Source organism: Sinocyclocheilus anshuiensis, unplaced genomic scaffold (genome assembly GCF_001515605.1).
Source record: "Sinocyclocheilus anshuiensis isolate Anshui unplaced genomic scaffold, SAMN03320099.WGS_v1.1 scaffold242, whole genome shotgun sequence".
NCBI classification, from domain to species: Eukaryota; Metazoa; Chordata; class Actinopteri; order Cypriniformes; family Cyprinidae; genus Sinocyclocheilus; species Sinocyclocheilus anshuiensis.
The window spans coordinates 1,325,134-1,342,471 of NW_015546053.1; the positions used below are offsets into that span (position 1 = coordinate 1,325,134).

General features: G+C 36.9%; 1 protein-coding gene across 1 annotated transcript in view; it reads right to left on the reverse strand.

Moving 5' to 3' along the window:
* Positions 1-16,936, reverse strand: part of LOC107699235 (sodium channel subunit beta-4-like) — a 20,839-nt gene extending 3,903 nt beyond the window's left edge. The window contains exons 1-4 of the mRNA XM_016500434.1: positions 16,338-16,936; positions 1,514-1,677; positions 1,183-1,402; positions 935-1,064 (exon numbers count right to left, since the gene is read on the reverse strand). Coding sequence (XP_016355920.1) covers positions 935-1,064; positions 1,183-1,402; positions 1,514-1,677; positions 16,338-16,428 — 605 coding nt within the window. The 5' untranslated portion in view covers positions 16,429-16,936. The remainder of the gene's footprint in view (positions 1-934; positions 1,065-1,182; positions 1,403-1,513; positions 1,678-16,337) is intronic.
* Between the last annotated feature and the right edge of the window lie 402 nt (positions 16,937-17,338).

Here is a 17,338-nt window from a genome sequence, read left to right on the forward strand (position 1 = left end):
CTAAAATAAAACTCCAGAAAGGTGTACAATATGGGACCTTTAATATTGATACGGCGGTGAAAAGCACGCAAATTCTGAACCATGTGGCTTTCGATAGTCACACCCACGCACATCGCGCGCTTTAAGATATCATCGACGCGAAACCAGGCTTGAGACACGCGAACATGTAAATGCCCACATCACCTGTGTAAACAAAGCATTGAGATTTATCAAGTTCATCTCGGCTACTTTTCGTTTTTTGAAGAAGACATGTTGTGAGGAATAAGCCCTGACCTCACAAGACGATGCGATGCGACGCGACGCATAGCTTAATCCAGTGGAGGATCATTCTGAGTCATTTATTTTTACTTATATTAATGTTATTGTGATATAAACACATTTACTAGGTGAACTTTTCCCAAACTGTAATGCCAGACTAAAATTGTTGAAATCGACTGCAACATTTTGAAATATGATCTTTCATTGAATCTAAATATTTTAGGACTTATCTGCATTTTAGCTGGCATTCTCCGTTGATGTATTAAAGGTCATACTGGCGTGCAAAACATGATTTTAACTTCATATTCTTTTACACTGCATTTGTAACTTAAGTAACGTAATTTATTGAAATTAGTAACTATAATCAAATTACATAAATTTAAAATGTAACGCATTACATTACTGCCTTACCAGGAAAAGTCATTAGAATACAGTATTCTATCTATCTATGTATCTATCTATCTATCTGTCTATCTGTCTGTCTGTCTATCCGTCCATCCGTCCATCCGTCCATTCATCAAAATGTCATGTGTCTAAGAGACCAATTACTATCTAGTAGCTAAGTATCTACCAAGCATCTAATTAGAAAAAAAGGACAGGTTAAAATGTGTTCATTTGTTTCAACTCTACAGTCTCATTACTGTAGAGTTTTTTGCTCAGGATAAAACGGACTTACTTCTTCTCCTGGACCTTGTTTAGAATGGCGAGGACTACAGCTTTCACTACCATGATGAGAATGAGCAGACCTATGACTCCACCTAGCACGGACACAATGATGAGGGTCAGTGTGTTGTCCACCTCTTTCACTGTGAAGACAAACACACGTTGAGTTTGATCTGGGTGGGTATAACACCAAACATAATGGGAATAACCACACTATTGTTTAAAATGAGGCCCTTTGTAAAATGGAGAGTGGAGACTCACATTCATCCACCACAAAAAGAGTGAAAACTGCACTATGGTTGCGTTCCTTCTCCTTGGGGTTGCGGGCGAAGCAGATGTACTCTCCCTGGTCTTCGAAGGTGACGTTATGCAGTAAGATGGAGATGTTATTCTGTTTGCTGGAGCCGACAAACTCCACCCGGTCATGATAGATTTTCACATTAGGTTCTACTCCTTCTGCTGGGATGATGGCCTCACAGAGCTGAGGGAAAAGATAGTGTCACTAGAGAGTATTTGGACATTTAATCCACACCATTTTTTTGCATGAACTGCATGAAAATAAGTGTGCTTGAGAAACGGTTGAATATCTCACCTTATCCAATGTCCCATTGTCTTTGAACTGCCAGTTGAAGTAAAGGTTTTTAATGCCAATGCAGCTGGCGTATGTGCAGGGTAAGAGCACTGAACTTCCATTCATCACTTCTATAAAATTGACCTTGCCTGTATTCACCTCCAGTGCCTGAGCGTACCACACGCCTGAGAGAAATGGAAGAGATGAGCACCGATTATCAAGCCACTTTTTATCCTAACAAGAACAATAATCAGTGATTGAAAGACCTCAGTATGGTTTAAAATACATCTCTGGATATTTGTGTGTACATTATAAAGCATTATAAAGCAGTTTGTCAATTGTATAATAATCAAATACTCTGTATTCACAATACAGTGAGCAAGCAATAGCTGAATATCCTGTGTAATGTGGTTTCTATTCATCAAAGAATCCTAAAACATAAAATTCATCAGAGTTTCCAGAAAAAAATATCTTATAGTACAAGCACAATTGTATTCAATATTAGTAATAATAAGAAATGTTTCTTGAGCAGCAAATCAGCATATTAAAATGACGTCTGAAGGATTATGTGGCACTGAGACTGGAGTAATGATGCTGAAAATTCAGCTTTGACATCACAGGAACAAATTACATTTCACAATATAATAAAATAGAAAGAGCTATTTTACATTGTAATAATATTTCTAAATATTTTGCAGTTACTGTATTTCTGATCAAATAATTGCAGCCTCTGTGAGACTCTTTCAAAAACTTTAAAACATTTGAAACAGTATATAAAAACTTTTATATTTATTTTATTTAAAGAAGATATTTGATTTTACATAATTGTATTTTTTTAGTATGTTATGTTTTTACATAGGACAGTTTTTTTTTACTCGCTTTGGTACTATTTTCACATGTAAGGTGTACATTTTCAAAACTCTTAGTACAAAAATCCAACTTGTAACATTGTTAGTCATTCTTTTCAAAACTGATCTCATGCTTTCATTATAATTATCATAATCATTGTTTCAAAACATAAGATTATTGTAATATATATTGAGAACATTTAATTTAATCACCAGAACAGTATGATGTTCTTTCAATTTAGTACTTCATTCAGTTCATTCAAGAGCAAGCAATGCAAGATACATGTTTCAATTCACCTTTGCATAACTCACATAAAATCCATAATGTTTGTAGCAGTATTAATCCAGTGTGTTATCAAAAGGTGCGATGAAGGTATGACTTGGCCATAAGGTTTTGTGCAAAAACAGAGTTTAATTTCAATGCAGTAAATGCCCTCACTGTGCCATATGACTGAATCTATACTGTAGCTAATGTAGCTAGTAATGTGCAGACTCTACAATGCCTTTACATACAGTATCACATGACATAATGTAATGTAAAATGCCGTATTTGATGCCATCTGTCTCCCTTCTTCTGATACATCTCTGATCAATCTCTGATCAGTTCCTCTCCCTTGTATGCTGTATGTTCACAAATTGCAAAACACACAGTTTGCAGGTGCACTTTTGATGATCTGTTGTGATATTAATAGTAGGCTACTAAGAGTTTTGAAAATGTAACAGTTGCTTGTGTAAATAGTACCAAAGCAAAACATAATTTTTAATACGAATGCTTTTGTTTCAGATCCAGTTCATTGTAATCCTTGTCTTATACATAATAAACACTCATGGCTATAAAAGGGAGTTTAAATCTCGGGAGACTGATAGAAAGAGGAGGCAGTCATTGGTTGCATTGCACTTGTTGCTTTGCTCAGGGTTTTAACGGCTATTTTTCTTTTACCAAAGAACTGACAAAAACATTCTCAAAACAGGACTTGAGTCCGTGACCAGCCTATTCTGCAGACACTGAAAACCCCACAATTAAATTCCTGCTAACATAAAGAGAGCATTTATGACAGACCGAAGGAATGGAACAGAGACTATTAAAGGGATAGTTCACCCAAAAATGAAAATTAGTCCAAGATTTACTCACCCCCAAGGCATCCTAAGCATGTCTGACATTCCTCTTTCAGACGAACACAGTCGGAGTTATATTCAACATTGTCCTGTCTGTTCCAATCTGTATAACTGCAGGGAATGGTGCCCCTGTTTCTGAATACCCCCCAAAAAAAGTATCCATCCATCATAAAACTACTCCACACGGCTCTGGGGTGTTAACCCCTTAGCTGTCAACGATCGGCGATGGCCCTAGATTATTGTTGTTTCACTTTAACAGCACGTTAAAACATCACACTCTTACTTGATTTGGACAAACTGAGCAGCAGTAGAAAGATTAAAGACTCTAGCTTCGATATTTGACCACTGTTTTGATAAAACATTGTTGCAGTGACAGGCTATAAATAGCATATTTTAACAACAGTAAACGACCAAATTCCACATGTGATCGCAAAAGGAAGTTATTACAAACACTCGATGGCGGTTTAAAGTGAGTTTTGAGTAAAAGTGTACTAATAATCTCATAAATTGTCTTATGTAGCTTGATGCTAATGTTAGCTCTAATGCAGCTGCAGAACAGGTGTAGTTCTTCTCCATAATGTATTTTGTCATAATAATTGACGTATGGTTGTAAGAAAATGTTTTGTTGTATTTGTTTTTAGAAATACTTTTGATAATAGTTGGGTAAATGTATACTGGGATCGAAGCGATGTGGCTTGGTAAACCTTGTAATGCCAGAATAAAGGCTAATAGTGGCTGAATAGAAACAAAATAATAATGATAAAGGAATAATGAGGATAATGTCTCATACCTGGCGGAGGTGTGAAAGGTTCGTCGAGGGAGAACAATAGAATCATGAATGGGGCAGTTTGCCGGGCCAGACATGAGGCAATAGCACGCAGGAGAGCTTACAGGGAGCCATAAATCAATTTTATTAGCCTTTTATTAGCCTTCTCGAGAAGCACACATGACATGGTCTTAGAAAATATTTAATAAAATTCACAGTTTTAGAGATTATGTCCTGAAATTTGAAATTAAGCATTAGTAGACTTGTGGCTTTAGCTTCATTGTGTTTCTAAAAGCATTTACCACAGCAACATATTTTTTATACATTTAAAAAATAATAATAATATTATTTATATTTTTATGTTTGAGCTAATATATCTATTATCATAACAGTCTGAGTAATTCTGATTCTTGAACAGTAAACTTTGAAGTGTCAGCTTTGTTAACATATGTTGATGGTGTATCTAGTCAGAAAGACTCATGAGCAGCAACCTTTTTATTTTGGGTATGTCATTTGTGTCTCCATGCCGAAAATGGGGGGTGACAGCAAAGGGGTTAATAAAGGCCTTCTGAAGCGAAACGATGCGTTAGTTTAAGAAAAATATAGATTCTTAAAACTTTATAAACTGTAATGTCCAGCTTCCGGTCGCTCAAGTAGGCACGTTCACATCAAGGCGGTCGAGCGAATGACATAGGCGTAACGAAAGGCGCAACGTAAGATCTGGGGAGAGAGTGACGAAAGCAGATGCACAGAGGAGAAGGCAAAACAAAACACCTGTCACGAACTTATTTAAACATCCTCGGTATTGACAGATACAATTTACTTGTTCACATGGTTTCCTGTGCCGTAAACAAAACTTGGTTCTCGCGAGATTACATGCTTCTCCCCAGAACTTACTCTTGCGAGACTACAGTCTTCTCCCCGGATCTTACGTTGCGCCTTTCGTTACACCTACGTCATACGCTCGACCGCCTTGTTGTGAACGCGACCGGAAGCTGGACATTACAGTTTATAAAGTTTTAAGAATCGACATGTTTGTTAAGGCCTTTATTAACACCCCGTGTGGAGCAGTTTTGTGATGGATGGATACTTTTTTTTCGGATTCAGAAACAGGGGCACCATTCACTGCAATTATGCAGATTGGAACAGAAAGGACAATGTCGAATATAACTCCGAATGTGTTAGTCTGAAAGAGGAATGTCAGACATGCCTAGGATGCCTTGGGGGTGAGTAAATCTTTGGCTAATTTTGATTTTTGGGTGAAATATCCCTTTAATGGCCTCTAACTATGGGTGTTGAAATTAATCATTGCATTGATGCATCGCAATGCGGATGTGGATGATTCTGCATCGGTGCAGTAATAGACCGTAATCGATTATAGCTTACTGACCTCATTCGCATACACGCTTATTACTCCAGTATTAAAAAAATGCGCCCACTATTTTTAAATTCGAGATCTGGGCATATTTTTTGGAAAATACAAGCACATGTGTGCGCTAGAGACAATCGAGGCGGGCTTCATTGCACAGAATATGTGTGCTCTCAGACACACGTGTGCATTGCTTTACTTGTGCTTCCATCTGCCGTTATTTCAGTGTTTTATTTTAGATATGCTTTAATTTATGCCATTTGGAATGCAGTACGTATTAGATGCACGAAACTCGTGCACTGACAGACTTTCACGTGCGCTTTGTGTTTGTTGTCCTGAAGCGCGATCGCAGCTGCATGTACTTGCATCTCCGAATGCTTTTATGATACGAAATTGATGTAGGCCTAAACACAGTCAGTTATGTTTTCAGAACAGGACAAAACATCTGATAATCGTACAACAAAAAAACAAACAAAAGATAATCGTAATCGTAATCGAATCGAATCGTGAAACCAGTGACGATTCACACCCCTATCTTTAATATTCAGCATATTATTTGCATACTGAGCAGATATGTAAATTAAAAAGTACTAGTACTTAGTAAGTTCAGGATATCCTTGGTCTAAAAAGTTACTAGTAACAACAACAACAACAAAAAAACACTAGTTCAAATTTTTTCTTAACAAGTATAATTAAATGCTTGTTTGAATAAGTAGTATCTAATAAATAAGAACTTGATCTAATAATACGTACTGGTATCTCGAAAAAGGATACTAGTTCCTAAAGAATAAGAACTAGTATCTAACAAATAAGCACTATAGTAGGTAATGAATAAGTACAAGTAGCTGATCTAATTCATACTAGCGTCTAAAAAATAAGCACTAGTAGCATGAAAAAAAAGTACTAATACATTTTATATATTAAATGTTAATACGGCTTGCCATAGGCTATTTGTATCTTACCCTGTGTGCTAATGTGCCAAGATGAAGCATAACAGTCCACAAACATGTTATTCTCAAAATATGACAAAAAGAGCCATTCAGTATGACATGCAGAGTTGTTTTCTGACCCCAGCTCTGGTATTTGTAGAATGTGTTTGAGAGCCATTGCGGGAAGGACTATTTATAAATGCATCCATCTCAGTATTTAATTTCAGTGCATACAGCAAGATGATCTGTTATGTTCTTACTTTTTGTAAGTGTAATTGACTTGAAATTCCAGCAGTTTTCGGTGGTGCGACAATTTCTCTAAAAATGTTTCTTCTTCTGTAATTATATATAGAAGTTTTGAGACGTAATCAAACTTAAGGCAAGCAGGTTAATAAGATCAAATAGACTTGTACAGCACTATAGATGACACCGGTTCACCTGACACAAGATCCAGGGTTCAAGGAAGATAAAGGTCTCTTCACCAAGGTCATATGCCTTCCTCTTGTCTGCCGCTTTCTGGCTATTGGTCCCTGTAGCTTCTCTCATAGATGGAAGACTAGCCGTTATGGTCCACTTATTCATCGATGAGGCCACTCTAAAGCTCAGAGAGTTCATTTCTGATCCTGTCGTCACATTGACATTCGCACATCCTGCACGAATAACTGAAGCACAAAAGATGCTGTCAGATGGATGATCATTCTCTTCTCCTTTTCTCTGCTATACTCTCCTATTTAGAAATGTTTTCTTTCTGTGGTCATTCTCTGTCCTTTGGTGAACTTTATGTTCTGATCTGCTTTAAAAGGGTCATATCACATTTTTGTGGCAAAATAGTCATTTTTTAGCTTTCATGATGATTTTGAAAAATCACACAAGTAGCATTTATTGTATTTTGTATATAATGCAAAACAGTATTTAGTATAGCTGGTGTCGAATAGCTAAGTCTCTCTCTCTCTCTCTCTGTCTATACATTGCTTCACCATGTTGCTAAAAATGTTTCTAGAATGTTTTGCATGTTTCAACATGTTGCTAGCATGTTTCTAGCATGTTTGAACCCTTCTGTGGTGTTCATATTTTTGTTACTCAGCCAGTGTTCGTGGGTCTGGAAGACCTGCTACAGTTTTGGGTTTGTATATCAACACAATCAAACATGATATGTTAAAATACTCAACAGATGTTTACTTCATCCGAATTACAAGCAATTTAAACAACATATATGGTCAAAATGTGCCCTTTATCTTTGTTAGATTACATTTATGAATTAAAGTGCTACAACCTTGTGCGGGAATGGCAGAGGCAGAAACACAAAACTCACACTTACACTTACACTTACACTCACACTGACAGACTCTCTCTCTCTCTCTCTCTCACGAACACAAACACACACACACACACACACACACAATGAGCCAAGGCTAATGAGTCTGAGTTTGAAAAAAAATATTAAAAGTATAATTTTTCTTTTGATAAAAAGTGAAAACGGGTCCCACAGACCCGAACACCATTCAAGGGTTAAAATATTTTGCTCTCAACCAAAATTCCCGATTGCATGGATTTCTACAGTTAAATGGCTGGATTTCACCTTTGGAAATTCCCAGAACAACGGTAATTTTGCTGTGCATTGTTAGTATGCTAGACCAACATAATTAACACAACATCAATTATTAGGCCTTCTATTATAATTAGTGCAGAAAATGTGATATTGATAAAATACATTTGTCTGTTTTGGCACCTATTACAAGGAAGTGTTTGCAAATATTCTGTTCTGAGAAAGAGCAGAAGAAAGAGAAACGCAAACGCATGTCTGTTTTTCTGCAACCCGGCAAATCATTTTATTGCTTTTCATCACTCTGTTACAGAACGCAACTAATGACGTAACAGCCCAGTGGTTTTGGTAATTAATCTAACCAAAGCAATCGTGGAACAAGTGCTGAACAAGACATCTCATTGCTGTGGATAGCACACCTTCAGCAGTGTGGATCAACTCACATTCACGCCTCAACAAAACTCCACCCACCCAATGGTGAGGAAGCATGTTATTTTTGCTAAACAACAAGAATGAAATGCTAATTTGGGGAAAGGAAATGGCAAGTTATTATATTTTATGAAAATCTTGCGTTGCAGTGCGAATGCGCAGCAGCTCACGCTGTGCACAAGTGCCTATCCTTTTGATATATCAGTTATAATCAATTTTAATAAAACACAAAAGAGTAGGCTATTTACTATCGGTTGTTCTCCGGTTGTCAGTCAGAATGACAGTTCCCTTTCAGTCGGTCACTCCCGACGTCACGTCGGATGACCGACGAATTGGGATCTCGCTTAGAGAGACGCTGCATCTGCTGCCTACTTATACTAACGCTGTGATCAGCGGCAGCTGGATGCAATAATCGCATGCCAATGTGCATTGGCTCGTTTAGTTTACACTCGAATTAGATTGGTCTCTCTAAGCGAGATCCCTTCAGGGAACGAGGGTTACCATACGTAACCGAGACGTTCTTGCGTGAACATAGGCCTATATATACCCAAGACAATTTATTATTCTTTCCTTTTTGTCTTAGTGTTTAAAATATTTATTTTGTATCAAATTAATTAATTTTTTTTTTTTTATTAAACAACAAAGAGACTTACTGGGTGAGCAGGGTAGGGTATGACAGCTGGGCTGATGCAAAGAATATAATTTATATCTACACAGAAGAAAGCCCTGTCTAGACTCTGCCCCAGTATGAGCTGTGTTGAGCTATTCATAAGCCAGTTTGACAAAAAAAGATTAAATGTAGTTGCAATAAATGTGTTAAGAATCCATACTACTGCATCAGTGGAGGACTATTATTCTGCTGCGTGATACTGCAGAAGAACTGATGATGGCACGGTTTGATCTTCGGCTGACCAATCAGCAGAAAGGGGCGTTTAATTCCCGCCCACGTGTAGAAAGTGGAGGACTATTATTCTGCTGCGTGATACTGCGGAAGAACTGATGAAGGCACGGTTTGATCTTCGGCTGACCAATCAGCAGAAAGGGGCGTTTAATTCCCGCCCACATGTAGAAATCGAATATTCAAGCTGTTTATTAATTTTTCCACCCATGAACGAAAAATGAAAACTTAAGCTGAATTCTCGTTTTTCGTTTTTTGGAACAAAACGAAAAAGGAGCCGTTTTCTCATTTTTCTACTCTCAATATTAAATCAAAAAAACGAATGATCGAATGATACACGGATTTATGTGCCAACTAATTTTTCGATTAATCTATTATAAATTCTGCTAATTCATTTTTATTGTTAGAAAAAAATATTTATTCTGAATACTGAATTATTGGTTTTTGGTCAATAATCGAGTGATAAAAATTTAATTAATCGCAATACTGTAAAGTAGCTTAAAATATTTGAACATATGTAAATTCACAATTTCTCTCCTTTGCCTTCTGACAGGGTGAGTTTGGATGGTGACAGAAGGCGGTGAAAGATCTAGATGCTCTTTGACTGTGGGGCAGATGTCCCTTAGAGACCAACATGTGCTGCAGGGACAGGCAAGGTTGATAAAAACTCACATGCTTCTATTCAAGAGAGGTATTACAGAAAACAGTGTCTTTTCATAAAATACCAAATAATAAAATAATGCCTCTTAAATGGCAATAAAATTTAATACAGTGATATCTGCCATCTGACCAGCCTCTCCATTTAGTTGCAAAGCTGGATGTCAGTAAATAATTCATCATCTCAACTCAAACCTCTTTTTTGCTCAGGGAACTGTTTCAGCATGAGTTCATTTTTACCTTCCGGTGAGGTCAGCACATGGGAAACAATCTGATTTACCATTTCGTTTTTAATGCCAAGTACTGTCTGGAATTCTGAGCAGTGGTTTTCCTCCATCTGCATCCACGTAAAAGTACCCCACTTTCCCCAAAGCCATTACATCCTCTTTTCCTCTCCTGGCCACTGCCCTTCTTGATCCCTCTCTTCATATCCATCCTCTTTCATTTCATGCTTTTTCTGCACCGTAAAAAGCCTATCTACCTATCTTATATTATATTATGTCTAATGAGATGGTATTATTTTGGTGCTTTTATTTCTGGGCAAAATGGCAAACATGTAATACTACAATAATGCAAAAATAGTTTATTAAATAACACACTAAATATATTTATATTGCAAATTATATGGTGACTCATACTTTACATTGTAAAAAAAAAAAGCAAAACAAACAAAAACAATTGATTATATATATATATAATCAATATATTATGAAAGTGTAAGTGTATAAGTGTAAGTGTAAAAATACATGTTCCTGATACAAGTTTTTGCAGTCTTGCATTCATCTACATTTTGGCAGGGACCATTACCATTGCTGCTGGTCTTTCTTGTTTCTAGCATACTTCCACACTCGTTCTCCATCCCTTTTTCTCTCTGTACCTCCATTCACCCCATTTCTTTCCATTGGCCCTAATTCCCCCTGAGAGACTCTGAGTGCAGTCTGCAGGAGAGGGAGGAGCAATGGCTTAATGTGTCAGCCTTTTCTCGTTTAATGTACTGACTGCAGCATTGCGCTGAGATGGGAGCTCATCGTTTTGATAATTTTATCACAAGCCACTTTGTCAAGTCATTTCCATATTTATTGATGAATGACTTGCAAACAGATGGTCCAGCTTAAGATTTTTTTGTTTTGTTTTTTTGTATGGGCAGTCCGTTAGTCGTGTAGATTCCCATAGGAAAGACCATTGACAAATGAGAAGTCTTATCTGAATAAATTGTTCTAGATTATCTTCTAGATACTTATTCTGCTTCCAAGATTGCTCTCCTGAGACCTCAGTGTGTTACACTAGAATTTTAGTCTCAAACTGTGCTCAGGTTTGCCGAATGATAAACTCTGAAATCATAAGTCAGAGATTTCAATGAAAAACTTACTGAAAACAAAAATGATTGTCATGTCCAGGACAAAATTAGTTTGAAGTATTAACATTTTTAGTTTCTACTACTACATTCATAGGGTTTATGAAATAATTGTATTTCAACAATGGACTCATTTGTTCTTTTTGTGGGAATTATAAAAAAAAAAAAACTTTTGTGACAGTTAAATAATGAAACATTAATAAGAACTAAAATAAATAAATACAATTGTATTTATTTATTTATATTATTTTTTATTTAATCAAATTTAGTTCGTCAGCTTATTCCTTTTAAACTGTCTGTGATTGAGCTCTGATTCTCTTACAGAATATGAATATATATATATAACAACAACAACAAAAAACAAAATCAAAGCACCACACTAGTATATTAATAACACTAAAACAACAGCGGTTCAGATAAAATAAAAATAAAATAAAATAAATATTATGCATTATAAATTTGAAATGTAAAGATTCAAATAGAATGACATTATTGTGTTAGATCTGATTCACATAATATTAATCAGATCTTCCCTTTAAATCTACAGCCACTATTCCACTGAGTATCACTCAGAACAAAACTAATTAAAGCAAACAACCCCCCTTTCTCCCATCACTCTGCTAAGCATCTTTCTCTTTCCCTTATTTAGGCCATCAATTTTCAGCCAGCTATCATATCTCATTATCTCTATCCCTGATAAGACATTCCCTTGACTATATGTTAAAGTTCCTCATTGCAGTGTCAGGGAATGACAGCAAATAATGTAACAGTTGTGAGCAAAATTTGTGCCATTTTATCTTATATGTGTTATATTAGTGAGCTATGCTAGTATGGAGATATCAAAAGGTCAAAATGTGTTATATCTTGAAAAAATATAGTTTGGCAGAAGAATGGACAATGCAGGAGACCCACAAAAAAAAAAAAAAGTATGAATGTTTGTTTGCATTTGATAGTCATCCTTTAATGAAAGCCAGATTGATATGTGTATGATGTTGATTTATTTAAACAGTGAGATACTTCACAAATATACATTTTTTAAATCAGTCATAAGATGCCACACCTCACGTCAATTTAATATATGAAAGTACTTAAGTTGTAGGTTTCCAGAAATAAAAACTGAAATGAAGAATAAAAATCACTTATGAATGAAACAATCCCTTTCTGAAAATATCACTGGATATCTTATATGCAATACTTATATTAAATTAAGGTATTAATATATTGTTTAATTAATTGATTACCACTTTTTACCCTATACATATTTGACTTACCATGTTTTTTTCTTCATATGCAGTATATATACACACTTGCAGATGCATTTCTGTTTATATGTTTTTATTAAGTGTAAATTTACTTTGAAAAAAAAAAAGATTAAAATAATGATTGTTGCAGTTTAGGAATTGATACTGGATTAATCAGAAAAAGGACATTTTTACCCATGCATTTTGTATAAAATACATTACAAAAAAAAAAAAAAAAGTTAGATGTAATATAAAACACATCTTTGAAGACAGTGCATTTAAAAACAGTTTGCATTTAGACATTTCTATAACTCACCTTCCACCCCTGGGAGATAATCAATACCCATAATACATAACCACAAATACTAATGTGCAGTGGTATGAGGTTCATATTGCTACTTAACAGGACAAATGGGGAGTGGAGGGAGAAAGAAAGAGAAGAGGAGTGAAAGAAAGAGAGGGGAGTGATGTATAACTATATCTACTCTATGTAACAGGACTCCATGTCTGGCTCAGAACAGCCTGTGACATCAGCATATCATAAACATATTTCAGAGCCTTCGGATCTTACTGCTGGATTAAACCAAAGTCCCTTTAAGGACAGTCAGTCCACTTGGTGGCCAGAGGGCTGCTATTTTGGAATCATGCAAGTACAGCTGGGTCATTCTCGATGGAGAAACTGTACAAATAAGATGTACGATTGGTTAACACAAACCTTTTCACACAGCATTAGTATTGCAAGCGTCGCACTATTTAACTGGTTACCTTTGACAGTTAGCCACTGCTGGTAGATGCTGTATTATCATTATCATTTTTTAATAATAAAAATAAAAACTTTCTCCATAGACAGCCATTTAAAAGTAAATCCTGTCAAAAATATAGTAAATATAGTATAAAGTATAGTGTAAAAAAAAAAAAGCCTTTAATCTCACATGGCTTTATTTTACATTTAAAATAACTCACAAGTACATAGATGTGTTTTTTTTTTTTTAGTTAAACGTGCATCATTAGCACGTTCGCTCTTACACAAATTAAGGCCTTAAAAAGGTCTTAAATCAGAACAAAGTCTTAAATTAAAGCCATGGCATTACATGTTGCATGCTCTGCAAAGAATAAATGGTTTCTTCAGTAAACATCCTTAAATCAAGATATATTTACTTAAGAGATCATATCTTCGATATATATATATATATAATAATTTTTTTTTTTTTTTGATGAATTAAAAAATCCTGCATCCAAAGAGCACAGATTTATAGACTATGTACCCCAGTAGATTTTTATTTTTGTTTTTGCATATTTTTGATGTAAACTCTGTAAACTTTGATTACAATTTGTCCCTTTTATTGCTGTATACTCTTAAGTACTATGGCTTTTGTTATTTATACAATTTATGATTAAAATCTTTAAATGTTAAATGGTCTTTAAATGTTTAAATAGTCATTTTAATTAGGAAATTGCTGCTATGAACCCCCCACGAAACAAAAAAAGTGTAGAGAATGTCCACACAAAGACGCATAAGTAAAAGTTGCAACCAATAAAGTGGTTAAATGATGTTAGATTATGTCATGTGCTAATTAGCATGTTCATGACGTCATCATACCATAAAGTCAGCCCTTTACATCTGTGCTCACATATTGTATTTTAATACACCAAATTCCCAATAAAGCTGTTCTCATTTAGAATTTTTACATTCTCTTTCTGGAATGAGTATGAAATAGTGACTGAAATGCATCACAATCCTGATTTATAACCACAACATTGCCTGACTTTTTTTTTTTATCTCATACATTTATGAATTTCACAGCACACCCTTTGTATTATATTCTCTTCCAAGGAAAGAAACTAAGGCTTGTCAAGAAAATTGCTAGATTCGTTATGTACTTTTTGAAAAGGGTACTAAAAGGGGTACGAAAGGTCACTAAATCTAACAGCTGTTGTGAAGTTGGCAACACTGACAGCAACTACATATAAATAAGATACTTTCCTTGCAATCAGGTGGGTCCTATACTGTCATGTTGCTAATTTTCAGCTATGATAAAGGGGTATTTCTGCCTATAGGGGTCCAGACGTGTGCTCCTAATAATGTTTGTCCTAATCACTCTGAGGTGTGAGGGACTAGTGATGGTAGAGGAGATACCACGACTGCTCTTCACACGCTCTGCATGCCATGAGATTACACACATGTGCTCTTGGACTATTTATAGAGCCCTGTTCTTATCCACTTGTTTATTTTCCTACACGTTGCACAGGACAAACTGTATTGACATTTCATTTAATTCGCAATATTAGTGAATACAAGCAATGTCCATTTGGTACTATTAGAAAGTTGTATTGTTTGGCACCAGAACCGTTTTAAGAGCCATTTTCACCATTTAACTTCTCTGTCTTTCAAGATCTCCCTGGCCTCTGACAAGTGAGTAAATTGTCTTCTTTCACAGCACTGATGCAGTATCAATTCTTGTGTTAAACACTATAGACTTTTAAATGACAGTTTACTTTTTTTTTCTTGCGGCACGGATGCAGACAGATCTGATTAACTCTCATAATATATGAATGAGGGTTGTTTATATTGCAATTAACCTCACATTCTATCAATTGCAGGCACACCGATAGGACAAATTGTAATCAAACCAGCAGCAAAACTGTGTTGTTTGTCAGAATGATGATTCGCCTCTAAGTGGTGCACCTTCTCATAACCTGATGGATGTGCCGCGAACATATAACATTATATCATACCTCCCCGAGTCCACTGGGAACTCTACAGAGGATGCATATTAACTGTCTGAGTTCATGCTATAAAGGAGAGAGTGAAAATGACCTAGTTTAACGGCCTCTAATTCACCTTCACAAGCAGTAAAGAGAACGGGGAGGGGGGCTTGCTTGGAAGAACCGGGCCCACCTGCTCAAAAAGAATGAATGTAGTTCAGTGGTGAAATTCAGTGAGCTCAGCATACTGTTGTGCAGTGTGATTCAAGACTCGCACAGCGCAATACATCATAAAAACACTCTAAAGCAGAAAGCCACACGTCCCACAAACATCCTGCAGCTGAGGTAAAGTGAATGCCTTTTACAGTGAGATCATCAGATTTTGATGTAAAAAGTATGTGCAGAAAAGAGTAAAAATGGAGAAGGTCTTTCATGGAAGTAACCAAAATGTTCAAGATTTGTGTAAAAGTTCAAGAATCCGTCATTGAAGAACCGTTATCGATTGGACGCTAATATGAAAAATGGGGAGGATGTGTATTTCAGTCACTTAGTGAGATGGATTTACTGCGTTGGAGGTGAAGATGTTAAGTACGTTCTTTGATAGACCTAGTGTGACTAATGATCGCCATCAATATCGACCAATTTAAAAAATCTGATGCCAACATGATCATGCCTCCTTGATATGTACCATGTATTGATAGTTTACAATTTTTTTTCACCCTCTATCCCTCTCGTTTCACAAGAGTTAAGAGAAGGAACCTAGTCCTCCCAGACTATATCCTCTCGAGACATAGAAACCTGAGATCTTTCAACAAATCAACCCCCACAAACAGCAACAAGTATATAACCCGGCTTGTTTGGTCCTCTCAAGCCATGTAAAAACTGCAGCATTTTGGCAGCCGCCCCACTAGGCAAGCGTAGGACGGTGGGCTCAGGAGTAAACAGATAGAGAGGTGGACAAAGTAGGGGAATGATTGCAAGAGACTTACCAATCAGAAGTGTGATGACCAGACCGGCGTGGACTACATCGCCGGACCGCGCACACCTGTGCAGGAATGATCTTCTGTCTTGCAACTCCATGCCAGACAGTCTGCCCACTTGTGCCTGTCTGTCTGTCCCTGGTCAAGTCTTCTGCTGTATGTCTTGGGTGGGATACTGTAGGTCTGAGAGGCTACAAGGGACCTGACACGAAATTAGACTTTCAGCTGGGGATGTCTTGCGGAGTACCTCCCTGTCCTCGATCCTCCTTTGCAGTATGTCCCAGTAAGGGAGGGAGAGGGAACTAGAGAGCGAGAAATACGGAGGCAGCACCTGATCCGTTGCTTGATCTTCAGATCAGTGGCTCTCAGTTGCCGGCAGTGTCTCGCTGATACTCTGTCTCACTCAGCGTGGTTGTAGATGCAAGAAACACTGCATTCATTCAGCGGCAGCTGCAGCGCAGAGCTCCACTTTCAGTCTGGGGAAGAGACTGTCAGTCTTACCCATGAATAGGTGCCGCATGCTGGGATGAGTGGCCAGAGGAGGGGTGGAGGGGGGCGGTGTGTGTCTGTAGCCGGCGCAGGAAAGAACAAGCCACTGCAGAGGCACGGGACGAGTGAGAGGGAGTGAGAGAAATAAGGGAGGGCGGGAGAGTGTGTGAGGTGGGGATGGGTTTGTGTGTGGGGGGCGGGGGTTGTCTTTTAGACTAATCACATCTGTGGAGATCATAAAACCTTCAATGTGTCCCGTTATAGCCTGTGCCTGTGAGCATGGGAATCTTTATTCCTGCCCCTATCTGGTTCAGTATCGGTGTATGATTGTATGACTTCAGTTCAGTCAGTTCTATTATCGTTATTTTGCATTTACTGCTGCCTTCTGAGTTTTATCTTCCCTACTTTTCTATTCTAAGTTTGTTGCACTGCACACAAAAATATTGTATTGCTCAGAGGTTGCTCTTCCACATCTCGGGAGCAAGGTCCAGACAAAAATGTCCCAGATTTAAAATGTGGGG